Genomic DNA, 23,370 nt, shown 5'->3' on the forward strand with positions numbered 1-23,370 from the left:
TTATTAATATAAATGTATACTCTTTTGATGCCTCATTCATGAGAATATAAAATAGGCATACTTCTAACAGTGTATAATGAATTCTTGGATTCTAGAAGCCTTTTATATCTAATTAAATGCTTAAATTAAGAAAACGGTTTCCAAAGGGGAAGATGGAGAGTTGCTGCATTGTATCTTTTTTTTTAAGAAGCTATATTATGTTTAATGTTAATAGGAAGCCCAAAAAGATGGTGGTTGATTTCAGGTCCCATTTCTCTAATTCTTGGCCTAGGAAAATGAGGCAAATTTGACTTAAGCAAGATTCCATCAAGTGCCCTTGCAAAAATGAAGTCTCACAATATTACAAGTTTCCAGAAATTTGGTTGTTAATTAACTGCCTGCAGGGAAAATTTTATTCTTGGGAAGAAGTCTGAAAAGTTAACCATTTGCCAGTGGACTTAGTAAAGAAAGGAAAGAATTAAAGCAAAATCTATAGCTTGATTTTTAAGGTCTGCTTATAATTTTGTTCAATCTGTAGTACTGGGAAGAACTTTGACTTAAATAATGGAAATAATATAAAGTTACACATATTGCTTTTTCCCTGTCTTACTATACACCCACTCTGTATCTCAGTATGGTTACCCAAAAATTTATAATTAATTTACCTTTTACACCATTTGAATTCCGTTTATTTTTCTCCTATCATCATATGTTGACCAGTAGTCTTGACACTACCTGAAATCTTTGCCAGGAATTACAAACATCTCAACAAACATTTTCTGAGGAAACTCTGCTTCATATAGAGTAATTGGCCCAGTAAATAGATTTAGTCAGCTCACTACCTACAAAGCTACGATTTTTACCACATACCGTGAATTGTCGCCAGGGAAGTAAGCTCAAGAACCAAGTGCTGGGTCGTCTTTCTTGGTGGTAAATACGTTGTCAGTCTGAGTGGGCTGCAGTGGCTGTAGTAAGTGATCCCACGTTGTATCGTGGCTCAAACACAGTTGAGATGGATTTCTTGTCCAGTTGTGGAGGCAGACATGCCCGGTGAGCAGGTTGCTTGCTTCTCTGCAGAAATGTAGCAGCCTCTGTTCATTCCAGCCTTCCTCATCCCCAGACACGTCTTCATTGTTGTGTGTCTTGGCTGTGAAAGGAGGGCAGGGGTTCTGAAGGACCCGCAGGTGGCACGGGTTCCGCCACTCACACTTTGATGCCAGGTGGGGCTGGGAACAGTCTTTGCAAGGTATCTTCCCAACAGCAACCCTGTCCCTGGGGAAGAAGAGGGGCTTGGGTTGACGAAAGGATGTCTCTGCTGTTCCCGATAATCTTTTTATCCATTTCTTGATGAGCCTGTTTGAGTGAGGTTTTTGGCGGGGAAGGGTGGTGGGTATGGGGGTCTTCAGAAGCTCACAGATGCCTTGGCTTTAATATAGACTTGCTGTCTTCATTAATGGTAATTTAAAATTTCAATATTTCTGCATATTTTCCAGAAAGAGAAAGTGCTATTTTTTTTAATTAAAACTTATATACTGTTCTTGTTCTCACATATAAGAATCCGTATAAAACCTTTCAACTCTAATGAAACAGGAAGGTGAGTTAGAAATCAGTACATCCACTTCTGATAAAGAAGGCACATGGTATGCCATCTGGGATGATGCTTATGTGGTATATAGAGGTATTAGTCTCGTGCTGCGTTATAACAAATTATCCTAATTCCAGTGTCTTAAGACAACACAGATATAAACTCCGCCTCTGTTGTCACGTGTCCTCTGACTCTGACCTCCTACATCTCTCATGTAAGAACGCTTGTCTGTGCCTACCAGGATAATCCAGGCCAGTCTCCCTACCTCAAGATCCTTAATGTAATCACACTTTCAAAGTCCCTTTTGTTGTGTAAGCTAACGTATTTACAGCATAAATGAACATCTTCTAATCCGGGGATTAAGATGGGAACTTTGGAGACCAATATTTAGTTTAACACTAATAGATATATAACGTGCAACTTTTTCTCAGAAAGAAGCAGGACAACAAAGAAATGAATTTTGGGTTGTTTTACAGAAGACAGCTTACTCATCAGACTCTGGCATGTAGTCACAAAATGTTGATTCTGGAAGGAAGAGTAGAGATTTCTCACTTAACACCCATCCCTCATAGGTGAGGATTGCAGGTCCCTAAAGAATGGAGACTTGCTGAAGATTATTCAGATCTCAGAAGCAGAGCTTTGGGATATTCTGAGTATTTTAATATAAAAGAAGAGAGAAGGGACCTTGTTTCTATCCTGAAACTTGAAATGCCATTTAAGAAGTTTATTTTTTTTAAAAAAATAATACTAATACTCAGATGACAAAGCGTTCCCAAGTCTACTGATGGCAAAGACATGATGTCTTAGTTTATCACGGACTCCACACCTCAATAATATAAATAAAAGAAATATCTCTCTTGCTTAAATAGATCAACAAGGAGACAGGCTTCAGGCTTCATATTTGAGAGAAGAGTTTTCATGATGAGTCTTACCGTCAAGTACTTTTATTGTGGCCTAGAAAGGAGTGGATCGTGTTATAGTAACGCTGGAAACTCTCGCCTCTCATCGTCAGCCCTGTGTTTCCTGCTCTTTCCCCTTTGTTTGTGCTGAGCACTCAGTATGTGGTGAGGCTGAGTGCTCCCCACATAATTGGAATGCTGAAGTGCTGCCAGATTTCAAAGACTTGGTACACAAAGAGGATTTTAATTTATTACAAATTTTTTTATCGATTATATGTTAAAATGATGATATTTTAGATAATGTCAGGTTAAGTAAAATATATTATTAAAGTTAATTTCACCTGTTTTCTTTTTATGCATTGTAATAAGGTTACTAGAAAATGGTAAATTATATTATGTGCCTTTCATTGTGTTTCTATTGAATAGGACGGCCCTGAACTTTCCCATGTAACTAATGATGGTGTGACTTGAGACTGAATAGCTCCCCTTTATCCCAATCAGAATGAGTAAAAGTGGCACAGCCAGATTTTTCAGAACTCACTCAACAAAAATAAAATATTTCTTATTTAATCTTACACTCAAAACCAGTAGACTCAGTGTGACTTGGTGAGTGAGTGTGATGCTGTATTACTTTAATATAATAAAACCTTGGTAATTCTGTGGGGAAATTACAATTAGGACTTGACTCAAAGAATGCTTCAAAAGAAACGCACATCTCTTTGCTTCTAGGAATGTATAAAAATACAAGCTAAGCTCAGGACACACAGAGTCATGATAAAAACATAGTTTCTAGGAAACTCAGTAGATTCAGTTCCTGATTTCAGCTGAGTGACTTTAGGCAATTCAGCTAACCTCTCTGAAACCCATCTCTACCGTGAGATTGACAGTATCTATCTAATAGGATTTATCCTAAGGATTATACACAATGGCATAAAGTGAAGTGGGGGCCCAGGTCAGGATCCCTGGGCAGCAAACTCTGAGTCAAATATTAACTCAAGGGAAGTTTAGTGGGGAGTAACCTGCAGATCATGCCGGGGAGGGCTAGGGGGCACTGTGGAAGAGAGAGGGAAAGAAGCTGGGCTCTGATACAACCGCTGCGGAGGCCTGAAGTGGAGAAGTGGCCCTGCGGAGCTGTCCTGCAGGGCCTGAGGGAGCAGGCGGCTCTCCTCAGCCCTGGGCAGCTCTCAGAGGGGCCGACCGCCAAGGCCGACATGTCCTTCCTGCCCGAGGGGCCAGCGGGGCGGTCCACCACGGCGTCCACCTGGGCTGTTTGCCCTTTCCCTCGCAATAGGAAGATACGCTGCTGTGTTGTACGATGCTATCATAATTAATTTAGCCATTTGAGTGGTTTCCCATGCCCTCCTGTTACAAGCAACGGCAGATTTCGAACTCATCTCCTGGAGCATATATATATACATACAAGAGAACTGCCAGGTCACATGGTGACAAGTTCTACCCTGCACGATACTGTCAGATTGTCTTCCAGGGCGTTTAGATGGAGGAAGAGCAGAGCAGGGGCGATGGGACCCCAGGAAGTTTTAATGGCCCTGTTAGATTCTGTTTTATGATTCAGGGGTGGGGATTTGAAAGGTGTTTAGTTTTTATCATTATTAGTCTAGTATTATGCATAAACATTGCTTTTGTATTATTTTGTACATCAATTAGTACTTAGTAAAAATACCCCTTAGGAGAGAATAGACAGAAGTTGCCCACTAGGTCTGTGAAATCCTTCAGAGTTTTTTCCTAAAGTATGTGGAAGAGGACTATGAGTGTGTTTTTAAGTTATTTGGCGTCTTAGCCAGTTGTGTTCCTAAGCTATTAGGACGGGAGTCATGAAAGATGCTGTTCGCCTCTTTCTTTGTCACCTCAGACCTGCACTTTCCTGGGGCTGTCAGACACCAACGCGGTGTCTGCACTTCCTCTGAGAGACATTAGCTTTACTCTAGATTCTCAACCCAGGTTGGGATCTCGGTCCCAGTGTCACGCTGACTCTCATCAGCCCTTGGTTGCTTCTCCTCTTTGTAAGGAGATGTCGTCCTTCTGCTAGAGATTTTTAGTCTTCTTGGGGTGGTTTTGTCCTTGGAGAATTTGAGAATTGCACAGCCTAGCTCTGATCCCTTTTGAATGCTATTTGTCTTAAGATTCTGTTAGATTTCCATTTATTGGTTCCCCTGACATAAAAATGTTTACTGGACTGTTTTTAACATCCCAGAGTTAGTAGCATTTTTATGGGGGATGCTATAAATTTCTAGCACACACTTGACCAGCACTGAAGATCCCCTGAATAAGCACAGCTACATTGAAAACCATTTCATTTATCAGAATAATTTTAATTTATTATCTAAGGAATAAAAGATTTCATCTAGAGGAGGGACCTCACTGTTTAGAGTTCTGTAGAATGTTTCCTCCAGAGACCTGCGGGGCAGCATGGTGGTGGGGACAGAGCAGATGTGGGAAGTGTAGGTGGGTTGGAAGCAGCAGAGAGATGTTTAAGGCACGGGAAACATGAATGTTTTATTCGTGACCATTTACTATTCGGTGGCTCGGGCTTAAACAGGAACCAGGATCTTCTTAATCTTTGTCACTGAAGCAAAGCTCCAGTTGAGCTGCTTTATTGTTCATTTGGTGAAACTTGGGCAGGAGTATTTCAGATCTCAAAATTACCAAGTGTCTTAGCACTCTGGATCTAGCTTTACTCCCCACTTATCACAAACATGCCACTGATACGTCAGATGCTGCGCTAAGTGCTTCATCTGTGTTTCTTCTCCACCATCACCAATAATGTCATTCCTTACAGCTGGGATTCTTAGCTACAGAATAAATGGAGACACTGGCTACCTGAAGGGCAAAAGGAATCTCCTAGAAAGTCATCTGGTAGCTCACAACTGGACGGGGGGAGGCTATTTGAGAGTCACAGTGGGACGGCAGGGTCCCACCCAGGAAGGCTGCGTGCAGAGGAAGTGCCAGGTGGCTTCCATGGGAAAGGGGAGGGCAGCCGCCACAGCTGCCGCTGCTTCCACAGCATGGATGCCCTGACCCTGTATCTGTCACTGAGCATCACGTGGCCGAGCTCAGGTCCCACGGCCCCTGCTGCAAGCTTACAGGGACCGGGACGACTGGTCCCCTCTCGGGCACACGGTGGCATTTCCCCCTTAAATAGGAAGTTGATTTTAGTGAGTAACCTGAAATCAACAAATGGCCATTGAGTCATGTTTTCCCCATTTTCCCTTGAGATCTGGGAAATTTAAGTAACTTACCCAGAGGCGTGTGTTCAGTCAGGGACAAAGCCGAGATGTGAACACAGCCTGCGTGACCCAGAACCGCTGCACTTTGCTGCCACTTTGGCGCTGTTAACCTCAGAGAAACCGCCACTACAGTCTCGGCCACCCTGCAATTTGGAGGAGGCAGAGACTGTTAAGTAGGAATCTACTGGGTTGGTTTGTTTAGCTAGTTTTGTTTTTTTTTTTTTTAAAGCTTGTACATTTCCAGCTGATCATGTTCCATAGAAACTGTGCAGATGTTACTAAGGACTCTTTGGGGGGGGTGGCAATAATATAACCAGCAGTTTGGGGGAAACATGTTTGAAACAGCCCTGTATCTTCCCAACGTCAAAATGTCTGACTCTGCAAATCACCTGATACCCTGTGGTGTGGACAGTCCAGCCTGTACCTATTTTAGAATGGACCAGACTCCTGAATGCGCTCCAAGATTTTTCTAAATACTTCAGGAGTTCACTTGAGGGTAGGCTGTGGCCACGCCAAACTCCTCCCCAGACCTTCTGTCCCTGGACATGACCTTCTGAAGCCTTGGAGCACAGCTCTGGTCTTACAGGGATTTACATGATTCCTTTCTGTGTTACTTTTTTTTTTTCCTTTGATTGGAATTCCAGAATGACTTTGCTGATTGAGAAGTTTAAAATAATATTCATGTAGTATGGGCAGATTGATATACTGTTCTTTTGAGAATGAAAGGCAGCGGTGAGTTTGGAAACACAAGTAAAGATGCCTCTGAATGAGCCCGCTCCGCTTGTGACCCACACAACCGCCGCGGCCGCTCCGAGGCTGCGTGTGCTGATACCCCGGCCCCTTCCTGAGCCCCCTGCAGGCCGCGTCCCACTGTGGTTCCCGCATTGCTCAGGGAAGCCTCCCTCCACTCCTGACCACCAGGTCTGAACCTGTGGAGGCGCAGAGTTCGTCATGGCGGCACATGACTGTTTTACATTAGCTCATGTGATTATTTGATTATTTTTGATGACTGATTCTTTGGTTGATGTCTATCTCGGTGTAAGCCCAGTGGGAGAAGGGATCTTTCTGGTTTGGTTTAACATTGTATTCCTAGTGCCTGACATCAGAAATGAGGGAAATCATAGTGGTGAACGGACTTAAACGGGTGTTTTGTCTTTTGCACTATAGAGCTTATAGTTACTCCTAACACCAAGCGGTGACGATTTTTGGTGAAATTATATGTGATTTGAAATTATTAAAGACTGATAGACACTCATAAGTGACCCAGACTACTAAGTGAACTAATCAAAGAAATGGAAAATGAAAATCTGTGGGTTTGCAGGACTTGCTGATAAATGAGAGGGAGGCAGCAAAAACTGATGCTCTCTCTGCCCCAATCTTTTTGGGTTTTTTTTTTTTGGAAAAAATGCAAGTAGAGTTATGTACTATGATTGGCTTTGTTTCTTACTTAGAGAACAATTTGTCATGGTGTGAAGCTCCACAAGGGCAGCGATGTCTGACCTTTTATTTCCTTCTGGACACTGTGCCTGGCCTGCCCTAGGCACTTAGGGGATATTTGTTGAATTGACACTAAATGTTATTAAGAGATTATTATGGGCAGGTTTATTGGATTGGCTTCTGGAACAGCATATTTTCTCAGCACTGACCACTGCATCGATTGGTTTACCCTCTAGTGTTGGTTCGCAGACTGGCCCCATATGAGGAGAACGAGGAGAGACTGAAGGAAGAGGCAGCCGGGCAGGCTGGTAGGGGCCACTTTAATATGCAAGGGAACTTACCAGGCTTGTCTTGAGTGGCTGAGAGACAAGCCGATCTCTGCACCTGCCTCCAGGATCTTCAAGTTTATAAGGAGACTTACCTAAGTTCATCAGGCAGGCCGTCCAGAGGGTCCCAACACCACCTGTCTCACGGCCGCGTCCTGGGGCAGCTCCTAGCGTGGGGAAGGCAAGCGGAAGGCACATTGCAAGGACCGGGGCTGGGTAAGGAGCCGCTGATCGCCCGGGTCCAGCCCCAGGGTCAGCCAGTGGACATGTGCTTTTGATGACCTCCTCCAGCAACTAGAAGAACAGCTCTGGGGGCTCTGAACTGATACCACTTCTGTACCTGCATTTCATATGTACTTTGAGATGGAATAAAGAAGACCTCCATTCCAAAGATTTAGTGTCTTAGTTACACACGGTAGATTTCTGCCCACCCCCAACCCCGAAGGTCTAGTGGCTTTAAGACAAAGTGCTGTATTTCTTTTCCCTGTGATAGTTTGAAAAGGTCCGAGCTGAATGTGGTAGCTTCAGCTACACAGAATTATGTCTTATGAACACAAGGATGCAGCTTTCCATCTTTGTTTTCCTGGGCTTCTAAATAGAAAGTGTAATAGATGACTCTTGTCTAAATGTCTTACGTGACTGGCTTTGGTTTATGAGGGATAAATAATGTTTTTTTTCAAGGTTGGAACTATTTCATGCTTACAGGGTGTTTTCTTCCCCCCTGGCAAGAATGCTATTTAATTTTAAACGTAAGAAGTTTCTATTTAAAGACTTTTCCCCATCCAGTTGCTTTATATGTTCACAGAACAGATGAAACTAAAGCCTGTGAATATACGGGCCAGGCTGAGGGCCGCTGGAAGGCGGCAGCTGTCCTTGAGGGTCAACAAGTCAGAGGTACTTTGACCTCCGGCTGCCCATCCCCAAAGACAGCAGTTGTGCATTAAGTTCAGGCGTAGTTTACATTCCAGATAATGACTTCTGAATGAAGGAAATCTCTAGCCCCACTGCTGGACAGAACTTTTCATTTCTGTGTCCACCTGAAATGGAGAAAGGTAAGTAGTCAGCACATCTCTATGAAAAGAGTTGGTGGACAAAAGGAAGGGGCTGTGAAGCCAGCTCCTCGGGCTGGGATTGCAGGACGGAGGGGCCCGAGGGCAGGTCCACCGTGCGTTCGGAGGGACGCGGCCTGTTCTGTCCAGGGGCCAGTCCGTGAGGTGTGTCTGATCTGCTAAGGTGGGAGACTGGTGACACGTGGCAGCGGGGTTCGGGCTCAGGCGCAGCCCGGTGGGGGGCAGGGGAGCCTGCCCGAGGCCTCCCGTGGCCAGACCATGGGCGTCAGCATCCGATCCTGCCTTGGAGCGCTAGAAGGCTGCCTCCTCTGCTGGGTTCAGAATTGGTCCTCAGACTGGAGGAGGATCAGCTGGAAAGCCTGGAAGAAGACGGGAGAAGTAAAGCAGGGAGTAAGGTTTTATCTAATCTGTTTCTGTTTACTGTTGGAAACCATTTGTTGTGGGCAGGTACTCTCAGTGGCTAGGGTAAAATAGATACTGTTCTCCGCAGGGTTCCCTAGCTTGGTGGTCATGTTGCTGAATGGGAAGGAATAGGACCCGAGGATGGGAGGATGCCTCACTCCTGCCACGTCGGGGGCAGGAAGCTTCCACATGTATTCCGGAGCCAGGGCAACCTCCTGAGCTGCTGGGAGAGCTGGTTTTTCAAGCCTCCTCTCTGTACTTATTCCACGAGTGGGCTGACCTCCATTCACTTCTAGAGTCAGTCTCCTCATACTGGATTTCCCATTTCAAGGTGACCATTTTAAGCCTTATGGCAGTGTGAAAAGACGTGTGGTTGTGGAATGTTTAGTATCAAGAAGCAGATGGCACAGGAAAAAAGCAGCTCGTATTGGATAGAAGTCTCAGTTCTGTTAGTTATGACGCCCCAGCCAGCCAACTTGATGTTTCCTGGGTCTCAGGAATCTCCATCTATAAAAGGTAGAGACTGAAAGGCGATCATTTCTAAGGTTCCTTCCAGCTCTCCCAGCGACACGAAGTGCACATGAACATTCACGGCCCAGAAAAGAAATCATTTATCAGCCCCTTCGTGACGCCTCTTGAAGGTGTTAGACCCTGGGACCCTGACTCCCAGATCGGCACTCCACCCTTTATTCTGTTCCGAACAGGCCAGTGTGATCTGAAGGACCAGGGAGAGCCCAGAGACCCTTTCACATCCATCACCCTGTTCAGAAAACAAGGCCAAGCCGGTTTCCTTTTGTACCTCCCACCTCTCGTCCCTCCCCCAGCCCTTCTGGGTTGAGGACAATTGGGATGTAGAATTCTTGGCCACTTTGGCTTCTCTCCAGAGTGCGTAAGTCAGCCTGCAGCCTTTTCCACTAATGTTTTCATAAAGAGGAAGGCGCATCGGCCTAGTGCCAGTGTCGTCCTGTCTGTCTCATCAGAGGTCTGTAAGCCCTCGGCTCACTGACACCCCGAAGGCGCTCACCGCGTTGTGCGTATGGTAGTGGAATTTCCCACTGACCCTCCCTCGCACCCCCAGGTGTATGCAAGCTGTGTGCTCGGGGCCTGGTAGGATGGGTGCTGTCTGTACCCCCGGTGCCTGGTACCCAGTAGGCACAGGTGAGCGGTGGATTATTGTTGTCGTTGTTTAGTTGCTTCAGTCTTGTCCGACTCTGAGACCCCTGTGGACTGTAGCCTGACAGGCTTCTCTGTGGATGGGATTTCCCAGGCAAGGACACTGGAGTGGGTTGCCATTTCCTCTTCCAGGGGATCTTCCCCATCCAGGGATCGAACCCACGTCTCCTACACTGCAGACAGATTCTTTACCACTGAGCCACCTGGAAAACTTGAGCAATGTGTTAAATGGAGTTAAATTCTCTGGGGCTGTGCTTTTTATGAGGTTTAGAGTTTTTCTGTTGACCGTTAACTGAGACACTTTTTAGAAGCCTGTTAGGACTTACGTACCAGTGTCTTTGGTCAGAGAAAACCTCAGAAGATTCCAAGCCTTCCAGTTAATGGGCATAATTAAATTTCTCCTACAATTTCTATTTGGTGTGAAAATCACCTTTATTTTCTGCCAAAGCTTTTATGAAAAGCTCTTTTGTGCTTTATAAACAGCTGCTGCTCTCCAGGAGGCCTGCCTCTATTTCATGGCAGGCAGGCTCCTCTGAGAGGCTGGCTGATGTCTAAAAACAGTCAAGCCTTCTCAGAGCAGGATGGTCAGGACAAGGCCAGAGTTAAATACTGAATCTAGCTGTGAACCCCGTGTGTGTGCCCAGCACCACAACTGTGGGTGTTGTAACTGTGAGGGGAGGAAAAGTAGCCTTGTTCAGAAAACAATTGGAAAACCACATTGTTTAAATGGTATTCAAGATGTGCTACATTAGGTGTTCACTGTGTCCTTATTTATGGAGCAAGGACTGTGAACAACATGCCCAGTCTGAGGCATCTGTATGCTGGAATACTACGTAGCTCTGAATCAGGATGAGGTAGGTTTATGTGTGCTAAAGTAGGATGTTTTTTGATGACCAGAAAAGACAAAAAACCATATGTATTGTGCTTTCATTGATATCTATAGCCCATAAGAAGGAAAAGGATGCAGACACACATTCCACATGCACAGTGTACATGGATGAATTATCTCTGAGAGGATGCATCTGAAATCGGCAACATTGCTTGCTTCTGGGCAGAGGGACGGGGAGATAGTGTGGGAAGGAAACTTAAATTTCACTGCCTGCTGTATTTTACCTTTAGGCAAGAAATCTATTTTGCATCAGCTATATTCATTTTTCAGAAAAAAAAAATCATGCTGAATTTTCTTAAAATGACATGAAATACAATGGAGAAGGGAAACTTCTGTGTATTTAAGGAGTTTGTCCGACAAGTGGTCACGGAGCGCCTGCCGTCTGCAGATGCTGCTGTGGACCCTGTGATGCCGGGGGTGCCCTGCCGACAGGAGCCGGCAGTCACGATGGACCCTGACCGGGGTGGAGGGCGGGCTGTGTTAGGAGGGTGGCCAGAGAAAGTCCCTTGGAAAAGGTAACGCTTGAGCTGAACCCCAAATGGTGAGAGGTGGGATTGGGGTGCAGCAAGAGCATGCGGGCAGGAGGACCCCCGTGGGGACCGTTCAGGGGAGCCTCGGCCGGCGGGCACGCGTGTGCTGTGCGTGTGGGTCCAGCGGAGGCCGCCGTCTGCGGGGATGAGGGCCCGGTCTGATTGAAGGGCTTTGTAGCGCTGGGCAGGAGTGCGGTGGGGTCCCGGGTGGCAGGTGGGGCTGAGGGCAGGGCCCCCGCCAGCTTACGCAGCACCCCCCTTGTGTGCTGCCCTGAGGCTGCGGAGGCGGGCCTCTGTGCTCTGACTGTCTGCGAGGGGCCTGGTGGATGTACTGGGGGTGCAGTGAGGTCAGAGGAAGGCTGTTCTCTCCAGACTCAGTGAAAGCACCTGCCAGGCTCCTCCATCCCCAGAATGCTCCAGGGGATCTTCCCCCTGAAAGGACCTGCTAGGTCTGAAATGCAGCCCCACTGTGAGGAAAGGGTGTGCTCATGGTGGGGGTTCTGCTGTCACCTCCCAAGCTGACTTCTCCCAGCTCTGAGGTGGGGGTTCTAGAGTCCCCGCTAACCCGGCCCCTCATGGAGTGGTCGAGAACCAAAACGAGGTAACACTACCCCTTAAAGCAGGAGGTGTTCAACAGGGGAGGGTGGTTACTAGGAATGAGATTACAGGAGTAATAATGCCAGCTGGGCCATCTTTGGATAAAGATGACATATTTGGGCTGAGATAGGATATTTCTGCCAAACTTCCCAGAAATCAGGTTGTATTATCACAGATTCCATTCCTGTCCATGCTAGCACATGGTTCTCATTGTTTTTATGTAACCTCTTCAGTGGAGCAAAGAAAATTAAGTTCATCAGGAGGAGGCGTGTTCTAACTCCTTATTATGCTGCCTGGCAAACACCCAGACCATGTGCTGCTTTTGCATCCTGTTCTGTGTTCGCATTTGTGCCATGTTGAAGGAGGGTCTTGTGTCTTCCACCAGTACTTTTAGACTTTTTATTTGGCTCTGCTGCTAGTTCCTTCATGGGTTCCACCTCAGGCTTTTTTGTGTTAATCGGAGACATTGGTCTATAGAATCATATGCTTAAGTTAGAATTTTGCATATTCTAAACAAGCGACTTTATCATCACTTTTTATATCTTGGGAACACGCTCCATAAAGTATAAAGTCACTGCAGGATGTTTTTAATTTAAAGGATTCAGTAGCTTCAGATTACCTGGGAAGAGAGGAAAGTTTACCCTAAAGTAGCCAAGAATGATGTCATAGACTCTAACTTGGTATATTCCTGAAGGAGAGGAGAGCTCCATGATCTTCCAAAATCTGTTACCTTATTTTAGACAGATTCTAACAAGATTCTCTGATGTCTTTGTTTTGCGTGTAGCAGAGTCAAAGCATCACGTGCTTCAAGGTTAGGAGATGGGGAGGTGAGGAGGCTGGAGGGGGCGGCAGGGAGCGCTGTCGGTCCAGACAGTGCCCGCCAGGCCCACTGCCGGGGGAGGTGGCAGCCCCCGGCATGAACACTGCTCAGCGCCTGGGGCTCCACCACGTACTGGACGAAATTTGTGTCCTGAGTCATCATCAAAGGAAAGATCAGACTTGAGGAGGGGGATCGGTTGAGGCAGCACTGTCTTTCCAGATTGGCATTTTACAGACCGTATTAAAATGGCATTTATATTAATATAGCATGGAGACCTCCTCTATATGGAGGCTTCTGTGGCCGACCCTCTGTACCCCTGGGATGTCAGATAAGTGAGGTGTTGCAGTCCTGAGTATTATACTCAAAACTTCACGTGTCAGGAAGTAACATTCTCTGCTCCTCTGTTAGCTTCGGGGGTCTCTCCCTCGCGGGGGCTGCATGCATTCCTGTGCCAGCAGCATTTCTAGCTCTTGGGAAGGCCTCTTGCTTCTTATTGATCAGAGTTGGCTTTATCTGTCTCACCCTAAGCCATATTTAAAGCTAACCTGTGTGAACCGATTGATTTTTTTTTTTTTTTAAACTTTCCAGTCTGAGAGGGAGGTGGCATACCGTCTTTATTCTGGCTTTCTCGTACGGGCTGACCACATTCCTGGGTAAATGTCTGGCTGTAGTAGTAGTCTGAGGCTGTAAGAAACGTTTAATTCTTCAGAAAGCCATGCAGTTTGTGTTACTTAAGCAGTGCGTGGCTTGAAAGAGGGAAGAGAGGAAAGGCAACGTTTGTTGGGATGGCTTTGTGGCTGTCGTCCTTGTCCCCGCCTGGGACTGACTGAGCCGCTTGATGCCCAGCGTATTTTTTTCTTTCTTTCTTTCTTTCTGGAAATTCATCTCTGTTACCACCCCACACGGTGCCTCACATTCCTCGAGACTTTGATTTGTGGTCTCTCTATTTTGTTGCTGACATTAATGAGCTTGCTGCACAATCACCGGAGAAAGAGTGTTGCTATTTGGAATGTTAATGAATTGCTCGCCTGGCCAATTACCATTTGTTCTAGTGTGTGAATATGAATGTGTGTGTGTGTGAGTGTGTGTAACGGGGAGAGACGAGTAGCGAGGCTGGGACTGCATTTTTTTTTCCCCTGTTCGCTGCCAGTGACGTGAGCTGTGCCTGGAACAATCAGACCCGCTGCAAACAGGGTAGTTGAAGATGCTGGGGGAGGCAGCCTGGTGTTTCTTAGGCTGAGGCGATCTCGGCGCTCCGAGCTGCTCAGGCGCAACCCAGCGGAGCTCCTCCAGCTTTGAGAGCCGTGCGGCGGCTGGAAAGTGCCTTGGTATTTCTCCAGACCCCTTCCCCAGGCAGCCTTCGGCATGATTGGCGTGAACAGTGTTCAGAGTGCCAGCAAGGTGCGGGTGAGGACCTCGGGCTCTGTGAAATATTCCCGCGAGGATTCCATCCGGCGGCAGTCACACCGCTCAAAGTCCATGAAAATTTCCAACTCCTCAGAGTTTTCCGCCAAGGAGACCAAGGTAAAGACACCCCGCGTTCGAGCGTGTGGACGGTCGCATGTTAGGATAACGCAAGCTGCTACGGTCTTTGCCAGCGTCTAATGTGCCGTGACAGACTGAGAAAGTAAGCCACCTAAAATGGTTCTAGAACGATCAGGTGGGGTCAGGTGAGGGGGCAGGTGTCTGGCCTGGAGACGGGGGCGTGGGTCAGTTTGGTAAAGAGCCAGTTGGTGGAAGACGGGGGCGAAGCAGGGCTCAAAATGAAACGAGAGCGGGGAAGTGCTGGTCGGCAGATCGGGGTTTCGTCTCAGAAAGGTTGCCTTGACAAATGACTTGTCAGTGCAGGGTATTTTTAGAGCATCGGGGAGACAGAGACAGCGTGTGTGATTTCATCGTTCAGACAGGTCCTCCTGCCCTCCCTGCCCCAGCTCCCCCCGAGCATGTGGAGGGCAGACCTGGTCCTCTTAGCGCTGCATCCTGAGCTCGTCCGGAGCCTCAGGTGTGTGTAATGGGGAGGACTGTCGTCTCCCATGTTCCTCACACACATGTGTGCCGATGCTGGGCTGCCATGGATCACTTGTCTTTTTGCGACTGTCTGTAAGATAACATCATCGCTGCTCGGCTGAGATATGAAGGGGCTGCTTACGTAGTGAGATGGGCTTTTACTACATGCAGTATATTCTTGAGAGTCTTCCCACCACCATCTGTGTGAGCAGGGTACGCAGAAACACTCCCACTCCACAGGTTTAAAAATGGAATCATGGAATCATGAGATTTCAGAACTCTGGCTGGAGCTGTAGATGGTTCTGCTGGGGACTCGGAGGTTTGAGGTGTGCAGGGGATGCTTCAGGGCAGAGCTCGGTGTCCCTCGGCCCCCTCACAGTGCCTGCCAGCCCCCGTCTGTGACATTTACCTTCTGAAGGACTTTAACAGTAACAGGTTCCCCTCCACATATGGCCAGGGTGGAGGGAGGGGGTGGAATACCTCATGCAACTTTAAAAAACATGTTGGCTTCTTAACGCCCTCCTCCCCCCGTTTAGACTAAGGCACAGTGGGCTCTCTAACACCATCCATCATCAGGAGATTTTCTAGCTAGAATGTCTTCAACTGTAGCTCTCTCCTCCTCCGAATCTTTTTAAAGCTCTAGCTTCAGGTAGCAATGTGTCTTCACCGTCATGTTAATGTGACCTGCATGGGGGATGTATTGGTTTCCACTGGAGCTGTTAGGAGACCCCTTGTGGTGTGATGACTCCTGTTTCCTGCTGAGACAGACCTGGACGGCTTCTTCTGTTGTTAAGTAACTTAGTGTCTGTGGGCAGGTATGTGATTTGTAACAAGGCTCTAAGACTGGCTTCTAATTAAGAGTGTGAAGAAGCACCTTTAGGTTTTGTTTTACTATGGACGTTACCCACAGCATCAGACATCGTCATCTGCCACCAATCCCCGTGATCGTCATCTGTCACCAATCCCGGTGATAATGTAAGCATGGAGGTATTAGTCAGTTTGCCCAGAACCATGGTTGTGTGCTGTCGTGTTGGAGTCTGGCATACATGCCAAGTGGAAGGACATGCTATCGTCTCCGTGTATCACACAGCACAGGTTCTCCTGTTTGATTTTGATTCTAGGCAAGAGAAAGCCAAGCATTATTTTTTTTGAGGGGGTGGGTATTGCAAGCATTTCAAGAAGTGAAGAGTATAAGAGAGATCTGGTAAAATTGAACACCAGCACATGGTACTTTGGAGATTATAGTCAAATTTGTTTAAATTATGTTTTTTGAGGCATATGAAGTTCTGGAGAGTGCATTCAAGAATGTTCCCACTATCTCACAAGAGATATTTTTATAGCATTATGATTATGTAGTCTTTTAAAATTGAGTTCCAGAAGTAGGTGGTTAGAAAGTCATTAGAATGGGAAATTAGATAGATGAAACTTAATCTTTCTCTAGCCATGTTTTGTTCCCTACATGAAGTAAGCTAAACAACACTATAGGCTTATACCCTAAATATACTGAACCAGACTACATTACAGATGTGTATAAATACATATCAATGTGAATTTCTGTCCATAGTGTACTCCAGGGGTTAATAATCAGAATTCTCATCCACCTTACTTTTTTTTTAAAGCATTTAAAATCAAATCAGCGTTTCTTCCTGCTAATCATGTAAATAGCACCTTTTCATTATTTTGATGTTGTCATGCAGAAGGCAAGATGTCTAATCTAATAATCAGAAGAAATACCACCACCCCCTGAAAAGCAGCCCATCAGGCACCATCAGCTTGTGCAATGCTCCTGGGATTTACCTTTGTGTCTCTGGGACTTGGGCTATTTCTGGAATCGGTGCATCATTGTCATCCCTGGTCAGAGAGTTGGAACTCTAACATATTTGTTGAAAGCTTTAGAAAAATATGTATGCATTGTGTGGAGAATGCATTCATTAAGTGTCCTAGCAAAGTCCGGCTTAAAGCCTGTTTCTCCAGGAAGGGCCTGCTATTGGGAGGTACTCACGAGGCTCCAGGCCACGAGGAGGCAGTGCAGGCCTCCCAGCTGTCGGCCCAGCTGGTTGCTCTGCTTCTGACAGAAGTAATGTTTTGGAATTAATTTCTTAAAGGCAAATACTGCAGAATTTGGCATGTGCCATGAAAGATGATGCTGATGAAGCCTCCACTCTGCCAGTTATTTCCGCATTTCCCCCTGGATCCAGTTAGACCTCAAATGGAAATTATTTCACTATTGCTTAGTCTTTAACTCGAGCAAGTCAACCCTAGGCTTAAAACAGAAATCTGTAAAAGTTCATGCTAGTAATATCACTTTTTTTCCTTCCACGTCTCTTGCCAAACCACGCCATATATCACCGTGGTTGTGAGTGAATGTGACATGCAAGGTTGAGCTTCTGAGGCATTCTTTGAGAAATGGTATGAGGCTGGAGATTAAACCAGGAGTTCTCTGGTTGATTATCGCCTGGATTCAAACAAACTGTTTAAAGCTATTCAGTAGTACGGCAAAGAAATAAACGTCTCTAAGAGTGAAACTGCAGAGTAAAGCCCCTAGTCCTCTGGGCGGTGCCAGCTGAAAACGGGGGCATTTGCCTGTGCTGGGGGCAGTGTCCCGGGGGCTGGCCGGGGTTTTGCTCACTAGTTAGCAGGGTGCCCCTGGAAAGGTCACTTCTCTCCCGCAGCACATACCCGTGAGGAGCAGGGGTTGATGAAATGATGCCCTAATGCTGAGCCTTGGTAACTTTTGCGCCTCATGGGCATTGCTGAAGGTTCTTCCTCTGAACAAGGAACCTAAAGACTGAGTTAGATGCAGGGAAGGTGGGTTATGTATTTTGAATACACTTCTCCCTGTGCTAGGAGTTAACCATAAAGGCATGAGAGGAGAACGGAAGCGCCTAACCCATGGCTTTGTGGAACGCCCCGCAGTGGCGTGAGAGGCACCGTCCGTCCTCTCCTCTCCATTCTGCGGGGCCTTGGCTCTAACGTCGTTAGGTAGATGTAAACGTTCATCACTTCTCCCTCTGGGAATCAAATCTATGCCCAAAGGAACCTGTAAAAAAGTCATTACAGTGCCCCTTTGTGACCTGAAGTTTTTCTTGAGAGGCTTGTGGATTGTTCTCATTCTTTCCCCGCTCTTTTCTTGTTCTTTAGTCTAAGGCTTAGAGCCTTGGGAAGGAGATTCTGGTTAAATGGGTCATTTATATCTGTCTGTTCAAACATGCAGTTCTCATATAATACGGGGAAAATCCTTACTCAATTTGAAAAATTTCCTGTAAATGTCTTTTTATATTTTTTTATTCTTATATGGAAGTAGCACATCTTTTGACCTTGTAGATGCATCCTTCAGTTGGATCCTTTCAGAAGGACAGTAGATCTAAACTGTCAGGATTAGTGTCAGAATATGAGTAACATCCCCTGTTACTAGTTAGCACCTTGGCACGTGAGGGAGTCTGAGAGGACATGTCTTTGCAAAGTCAGTCTGGTTGTCCAGAAATAAAAACACCTTTGTCTCCAGACTCTCTTTCTTATATTGGCTCTACGATCTTCATTGCCAGAGTCACTTCTCATGATCCAAGAAGTTCTGCTTTTCCCTCAGGTGTGATTCTGCCAAACTAATACCCTTTGACATTTTAATGTGATCTTTACTCAAAGGAGGTCTTAAAATACCCAGCGCCTTCTGGAAGGTAGTTCTGCAGACTACATAATTATCAATAGCTGTTTAACCTTTTAAAGACTTGAGAGTCAGCCTTGCCCCCAAATAGAAACTTTCACCACCTTTAGTTCTATTTTAAATTATAAAGCTAGCGCAGTGATATTGGTTTGCATTGTTGGGTTTGCTTTTTGGGTTTTCTTCCAGCCCCTACTTCCCCCTTCCATAAGCCCAAGTTGTTTCTGAATTCCTCTGATCCTGCCAGTACTTCCATGTAAATTAATATCTTTTTAAAGGATGGTTATTTAGGATGTTAAGCAAGCTATGCTTGTTGACCCTTGAATGAATTTAAAAGCAGATCTTCACTGTTCTCCTGTTTCCCAGATTTCACTTGTTCAAGGTGCCGGTGGTTTGGACTTGGTTTGCGCGTCGTTAGAATAATCCCAGTTTCACACCGCATTCTTGCTGTGCTGCATTTGTGCCTTTCTGTTTGAACACATTCTCCCAGGGATGGTGTACTCAGCAAGTGTTTCAGAACTTCCAGGCAGTATCTGAATATTGTAAACGAGATGCTGGTCTGTGCCATCATTCCTGACAAGCTAGTGTAACACTCCTGTCAGAATCAAGGGGGAGGAAAGAAGAAAAATCTATGATATAGTGTGAAGATCTGGGTTAAGGGAGACAAAAATGCTTGCATTTTTAAGACAGTCTTTGCTGAAGATGCACAGAGGTTAGTAGCGTGGTGATAACCTGAGGTTAACCATCCGGAGCTCCTGTGTGGGAATGTGCATGGCGACCGATGTCCAGGACCACGCCTTCCTTTATTGAAACCTGTTGTTAGATTGTGTTGGTGGCCTGCTTTAGATGTCAGGGGTTGTATTCAGCTTAAGGACTAATGGGGAAGTTTTGGAGAATGTTTTTTATTTACTCATCCATAGTGATACAGAAAACATGAGCAGCCAGCAAGGTGGCTCCTCCTCAGTAACTTATTATGGGAGTTTCTCTTCTATCTTGGACTTGGACTTTTAGTTAAGGCTTTTGAGCCTTATCTTATCCTTCAAGCAGTTCACTTTTTGAAAAAATCTGATCTGCCGTGTTCTGATGGTACAACCTTTAAGTTCGCACACAGATCATCGGATTTCAGTGGGATTTGTTTTTCTAGGTAGATTACTCCAAATGCTTCATGTCACAATTTTTAGGGAAGTAACTGGACAAGGCCCTCTCTACAGCTTGGCTCATCCCGACATGACACTGGTTGTAGCTGGCAGTTAAGTGTTAGAATGTGATGCACCCAAGGCAGTTGAAGACTTTAGTATTATCTCCTATAGTCTAATCTGGCAAGCCAAGTTTTTGTTTGATTCTGGTAAATCGGATAAGATTCTATAGCCCTCCCAAACACGGTCAACGATCTCCTTGCATCCAGGTGCAGTGTAGTGGGTCAGCTTCAGCTCCACAGCTGGGGAGCCAAGGTGGGTGTCAAGGGGCTGAGGCAGACAGCAGAGCCCCCTGCAGACCCTGCAACCCCAACGGCCGTGACGGGAGAGTTCTGCCTGTTGAGCTTTTATTAGTGTTTTCTCCTAAGACGTCGCCACAGAAGTAAACTAGGAGGGTTGAGGTCTAGCTAACTAACTAGACCTAATAGACAGACAAGGGATGTGCTTTGAGAAAAGCAGCTCTTTTCTGCCACTTAGAGGCACTGATAAAGTGCCAGCTTTGTTCTGGTTTATGACAGCTGTCTTCCTCAGAATGCTTTCTAAAAAGCAGGTGAAATAGAAAGGCTCTGCAGAATGCTTTTATTGTGATTGGACAGTGCTTTGAGGGGGGTTTTGTATGCCTCATCAACCCCCTGCTATGATCTCTGAGATTGTGATTAAATGGTATTTATATGCTGCAAAAGCATAATTCTTAAAATTTAAGATAACATGTGCTTTTATCTCTATGTCTACATAAACCCTACTAAAATGACAGTAGAACTGATAAATCTTCAAGGCCACAGGGAACAAAGCAGATTCTCTCAAGAGTCAACAAAATTCAAAGGATGTGGAGCAGATAGACTTGTTAACTGCAGTGAGAACTGAAACTCACTCAGGGCCTGCAGACCTGGAAGCCCCATAGGACACAAGGAAGGCATAGGGATCAGAGTCACTTCTGAGGACAGTGGTTCAAATAGAAGGATCCCTTTAAATAGTCCAAAATTAGTAACTAGACCCTCTAGACACCTCCTGCATCTTTGGAGAGCCTAGTGACCATATCCCCCATCTTCTGAGGCTCTTCTCTGAGACTCTGGGCTTAGGAAATTGGGCTCAGTTGGGCTCCAGAATCACTGCAGATGGTGACTGCAGCCATGAAATTAAAAGACACTTGCTGCTTCGAAGAAAAGCTATGATCCACCTAGATAGCATATTAAAAATCTAGATAGCATATTAAAAAGCAGAGACATTACTTTGCCAAAAAAGGACTGTCTAGTCAAAGCTATGTTTTTTCCAGTAGTCGTGTATAGATGTAAGAGTTGGACCATAAAGAAAGCTGAGCACTGAAGAATTGATGCTTTTGAACTATGGTGTTGGAGAAGACCCTTGAGAGTCCCTTGGACTGCAAGGAGATTCAACGAGTCTATCCTAAAGGAAATCTGTCCTGGATATTCATTGGAAAGACTGATGCTGAAGCTGAAACTCCAGTACTTTGGCCACCTGATGTGAAGAGCTGACTCACTGGAAAAGACCCTGATGCTGGGAAAGATTGAAGGTGGGAGGAGAAGGGGACAACAGAGGATGAGATGGTTGGATGGCATCACTGACTCGATGGACGCGAGTCTGAGCAAGCTCTGGGAGTTAGTGATGGACAGGGAGGCCTGGCATGCTGTGGTCCATGGGGTCGCAAAGAGTCGGACACGATTGAGCGACTGAACTGAACTGAGGCCAGTCGTGGGATTCCCACACTGAAAGTGGGAGGGTTAAGTGAAAAGTACACACATTTCACAATGTGCAGTGTCTTCCTTCTCACCCATGTTACTTGAAAAAGAGAAGGCACACAGGAAATGTAATGGCAGAGAGACAGAGGGGACCCCTGGGTGAAGGTAAGGGAAGCCCAGAACAGCAGCTGTGCAGGAGACAGACAGCCTCCGGGTGAGCCTGGAATGCAGACTGGAGGGTCCCCAGGATACTCCCAGCAGGGCCACTCCAGTCTAAACTGGTGGGTTTCTGTCTCCTGCAGAGCTGTCGTACTAGAGCTGCATGGAAAGGAGATTCCTCTAGGCTCTTAGAAAATGAAGTCAACCACAACAGCAAAATGAGGTAGGTGATCATTAACTTCAGGAAAACCAAGCAGTTCACAAAGAAGCAACTGGAGCCAAGTGCGTGCATAGCTCCAGAGTGAATTGCATCTGCATGGTCATAACACGGTGGGCTCTGAAAATCGTTATACCTCTAAATTGTGATTGTGGTATTATGTTACTGGGAGGATTGGAGATGGAATGGGGAGGAAGAATGTACTGTGAGAGAGTGTGTGAGTGAGACAGAGAGCAGAGAGCTAAATGCTCTTTTCCAGAGTTCCACCGTTGAAAGTCAGTAGTTCATATTGAAAATAGAAAAACAGAAAAGGAATTGAAAGAGGTTAGCCCTGGGTAACAAAAATCTAAAGTAAATAAATCAAAGGATTTTTATTCATTACATGCTGTTGTTCAGTCACTAAGTCATGCCCAACACTTTGTGACCCCATGAGCTGAAACATGGCAGGCTTCCCTGTCCTTCACTATCTCCTGGAGTTTGCCCAAGTTCCCGTCTGTTGAATCGGTGATGCCATCCAACAATCTCATCCTCTGCCGCCCTCTTCTCCTTTTGCCTTCAATCTTTTCCAGCATCAGAGTCTTTTCCAATGAGTCAGCTCTTCACATCAGGTGGCCAAAGTATTGGAGCTTCAGCTTCAGCAACAGTCCTTCCAATGAATATTCAGGGTTGATTTCCTTTCAGATGGACTGATTACATTCATTGCATGCCTTTTGGTAATTTTGATTATGAAAATGATAAAAGTTTGAAAATGAACAAGTGAAATGGACAGCATGTGTAAATACACATGAAACTGGAATGGTTTTCACTGACTAAAATGATTTATGTATCTTACCTTTGTCTTTAGCAAATACCAAATAACAGGGACTTCGTTTTTTGAAAAATAACATCTTTCCCTAGAAACTATATTCTAGCAGTTATAGGACTGGACCATGTTCTGCTGGTTGCTGCCGGAGTTTTCACTCTATAGTGGAAATGTTAAAATACAGTCCTTTCTTGGGAAACAGTGCATTGTCTTGAGATTGTCCTTGTTACTTATTTTTATGGAATAATTTCCATAGAAGATGTGTTTTGTTTTAATGAAAATCCTGCAGTTCTAGGTGGGTTTCCAAACCTCTTTTGAAAATTTTCCTCTTCATGAAATCCCAAAGCCTGGTAGCCAGTACATTAGATTATTTAATTTGCCTGTATTGATTGTTTTGGATGAAATCTATTTCCATTTGGTTTGTCTTCATTACTTTGTCTAATGCATGGAAATGACAGAGAACAAATGCCATGCCTGGGATTCTATCTAAATGTCACAGTCCCCTAGGGATCATTTTTACAAGCCAGTTATAAAAAGAACTCTGCATGTTACTCAGCAGTTTTTAAATTGCATACATTAACTTTATCATCATGTCCATAATCATTAAATATAATCGATCATTTTCTCAAGTGTTTAAAAACATACTGCATGTAATATACGAGGTCACTTAGAATTTATGTTT

The 23,370-nt window shown here is 45.5% G+C and overlaps 1 protein-coding gene across 14 annotated transcripts in view; it reads left to right on the plus strand.

The window, feature by feature from the left end:
- The window catches only part of PSD3 (pleckstrin and Sec7 domain containing 3), a 470,822-nt gene that overhangs the window by 309,348 nt on the left and 138,104 nt on the right, over nt 1-23,370 (plus strand). The window contains exon 10 of one of the 14 annotated variants that reach the window (XM_070459797.1): nt 21,813-21,892. The exons of 12 other annotated variants lie outside the window; for them this stretch is intronic. In XM_070459797.1, the coding sequence (XP_070315898.1) occupies nt 21,813-21,892 (80 nt within the window). Of the gene's footprint in view, nt 1-14,096; nt 14,477-21,812; nt 21,893-23,370 lie in introns of those variants that run through there. One more of the 14 variants, XM_070459805.1, reaches the window with a different exon arrangement.

This window comes from Odocoileus virginianus, chromosome 32, assembly GCF_023699985.2.
Source record: "Odocoileus virginianus isolate 20LAN1187 ecotype Illinois chromosome 32, Ovbor_1.2, whole genome shotgun sequence".
NCBI lineage: Eukaryota > Metazoa > Chordata > Mammalia > Artiodactyla > Cervidae > Odocoileus > Odocoileus virginianus.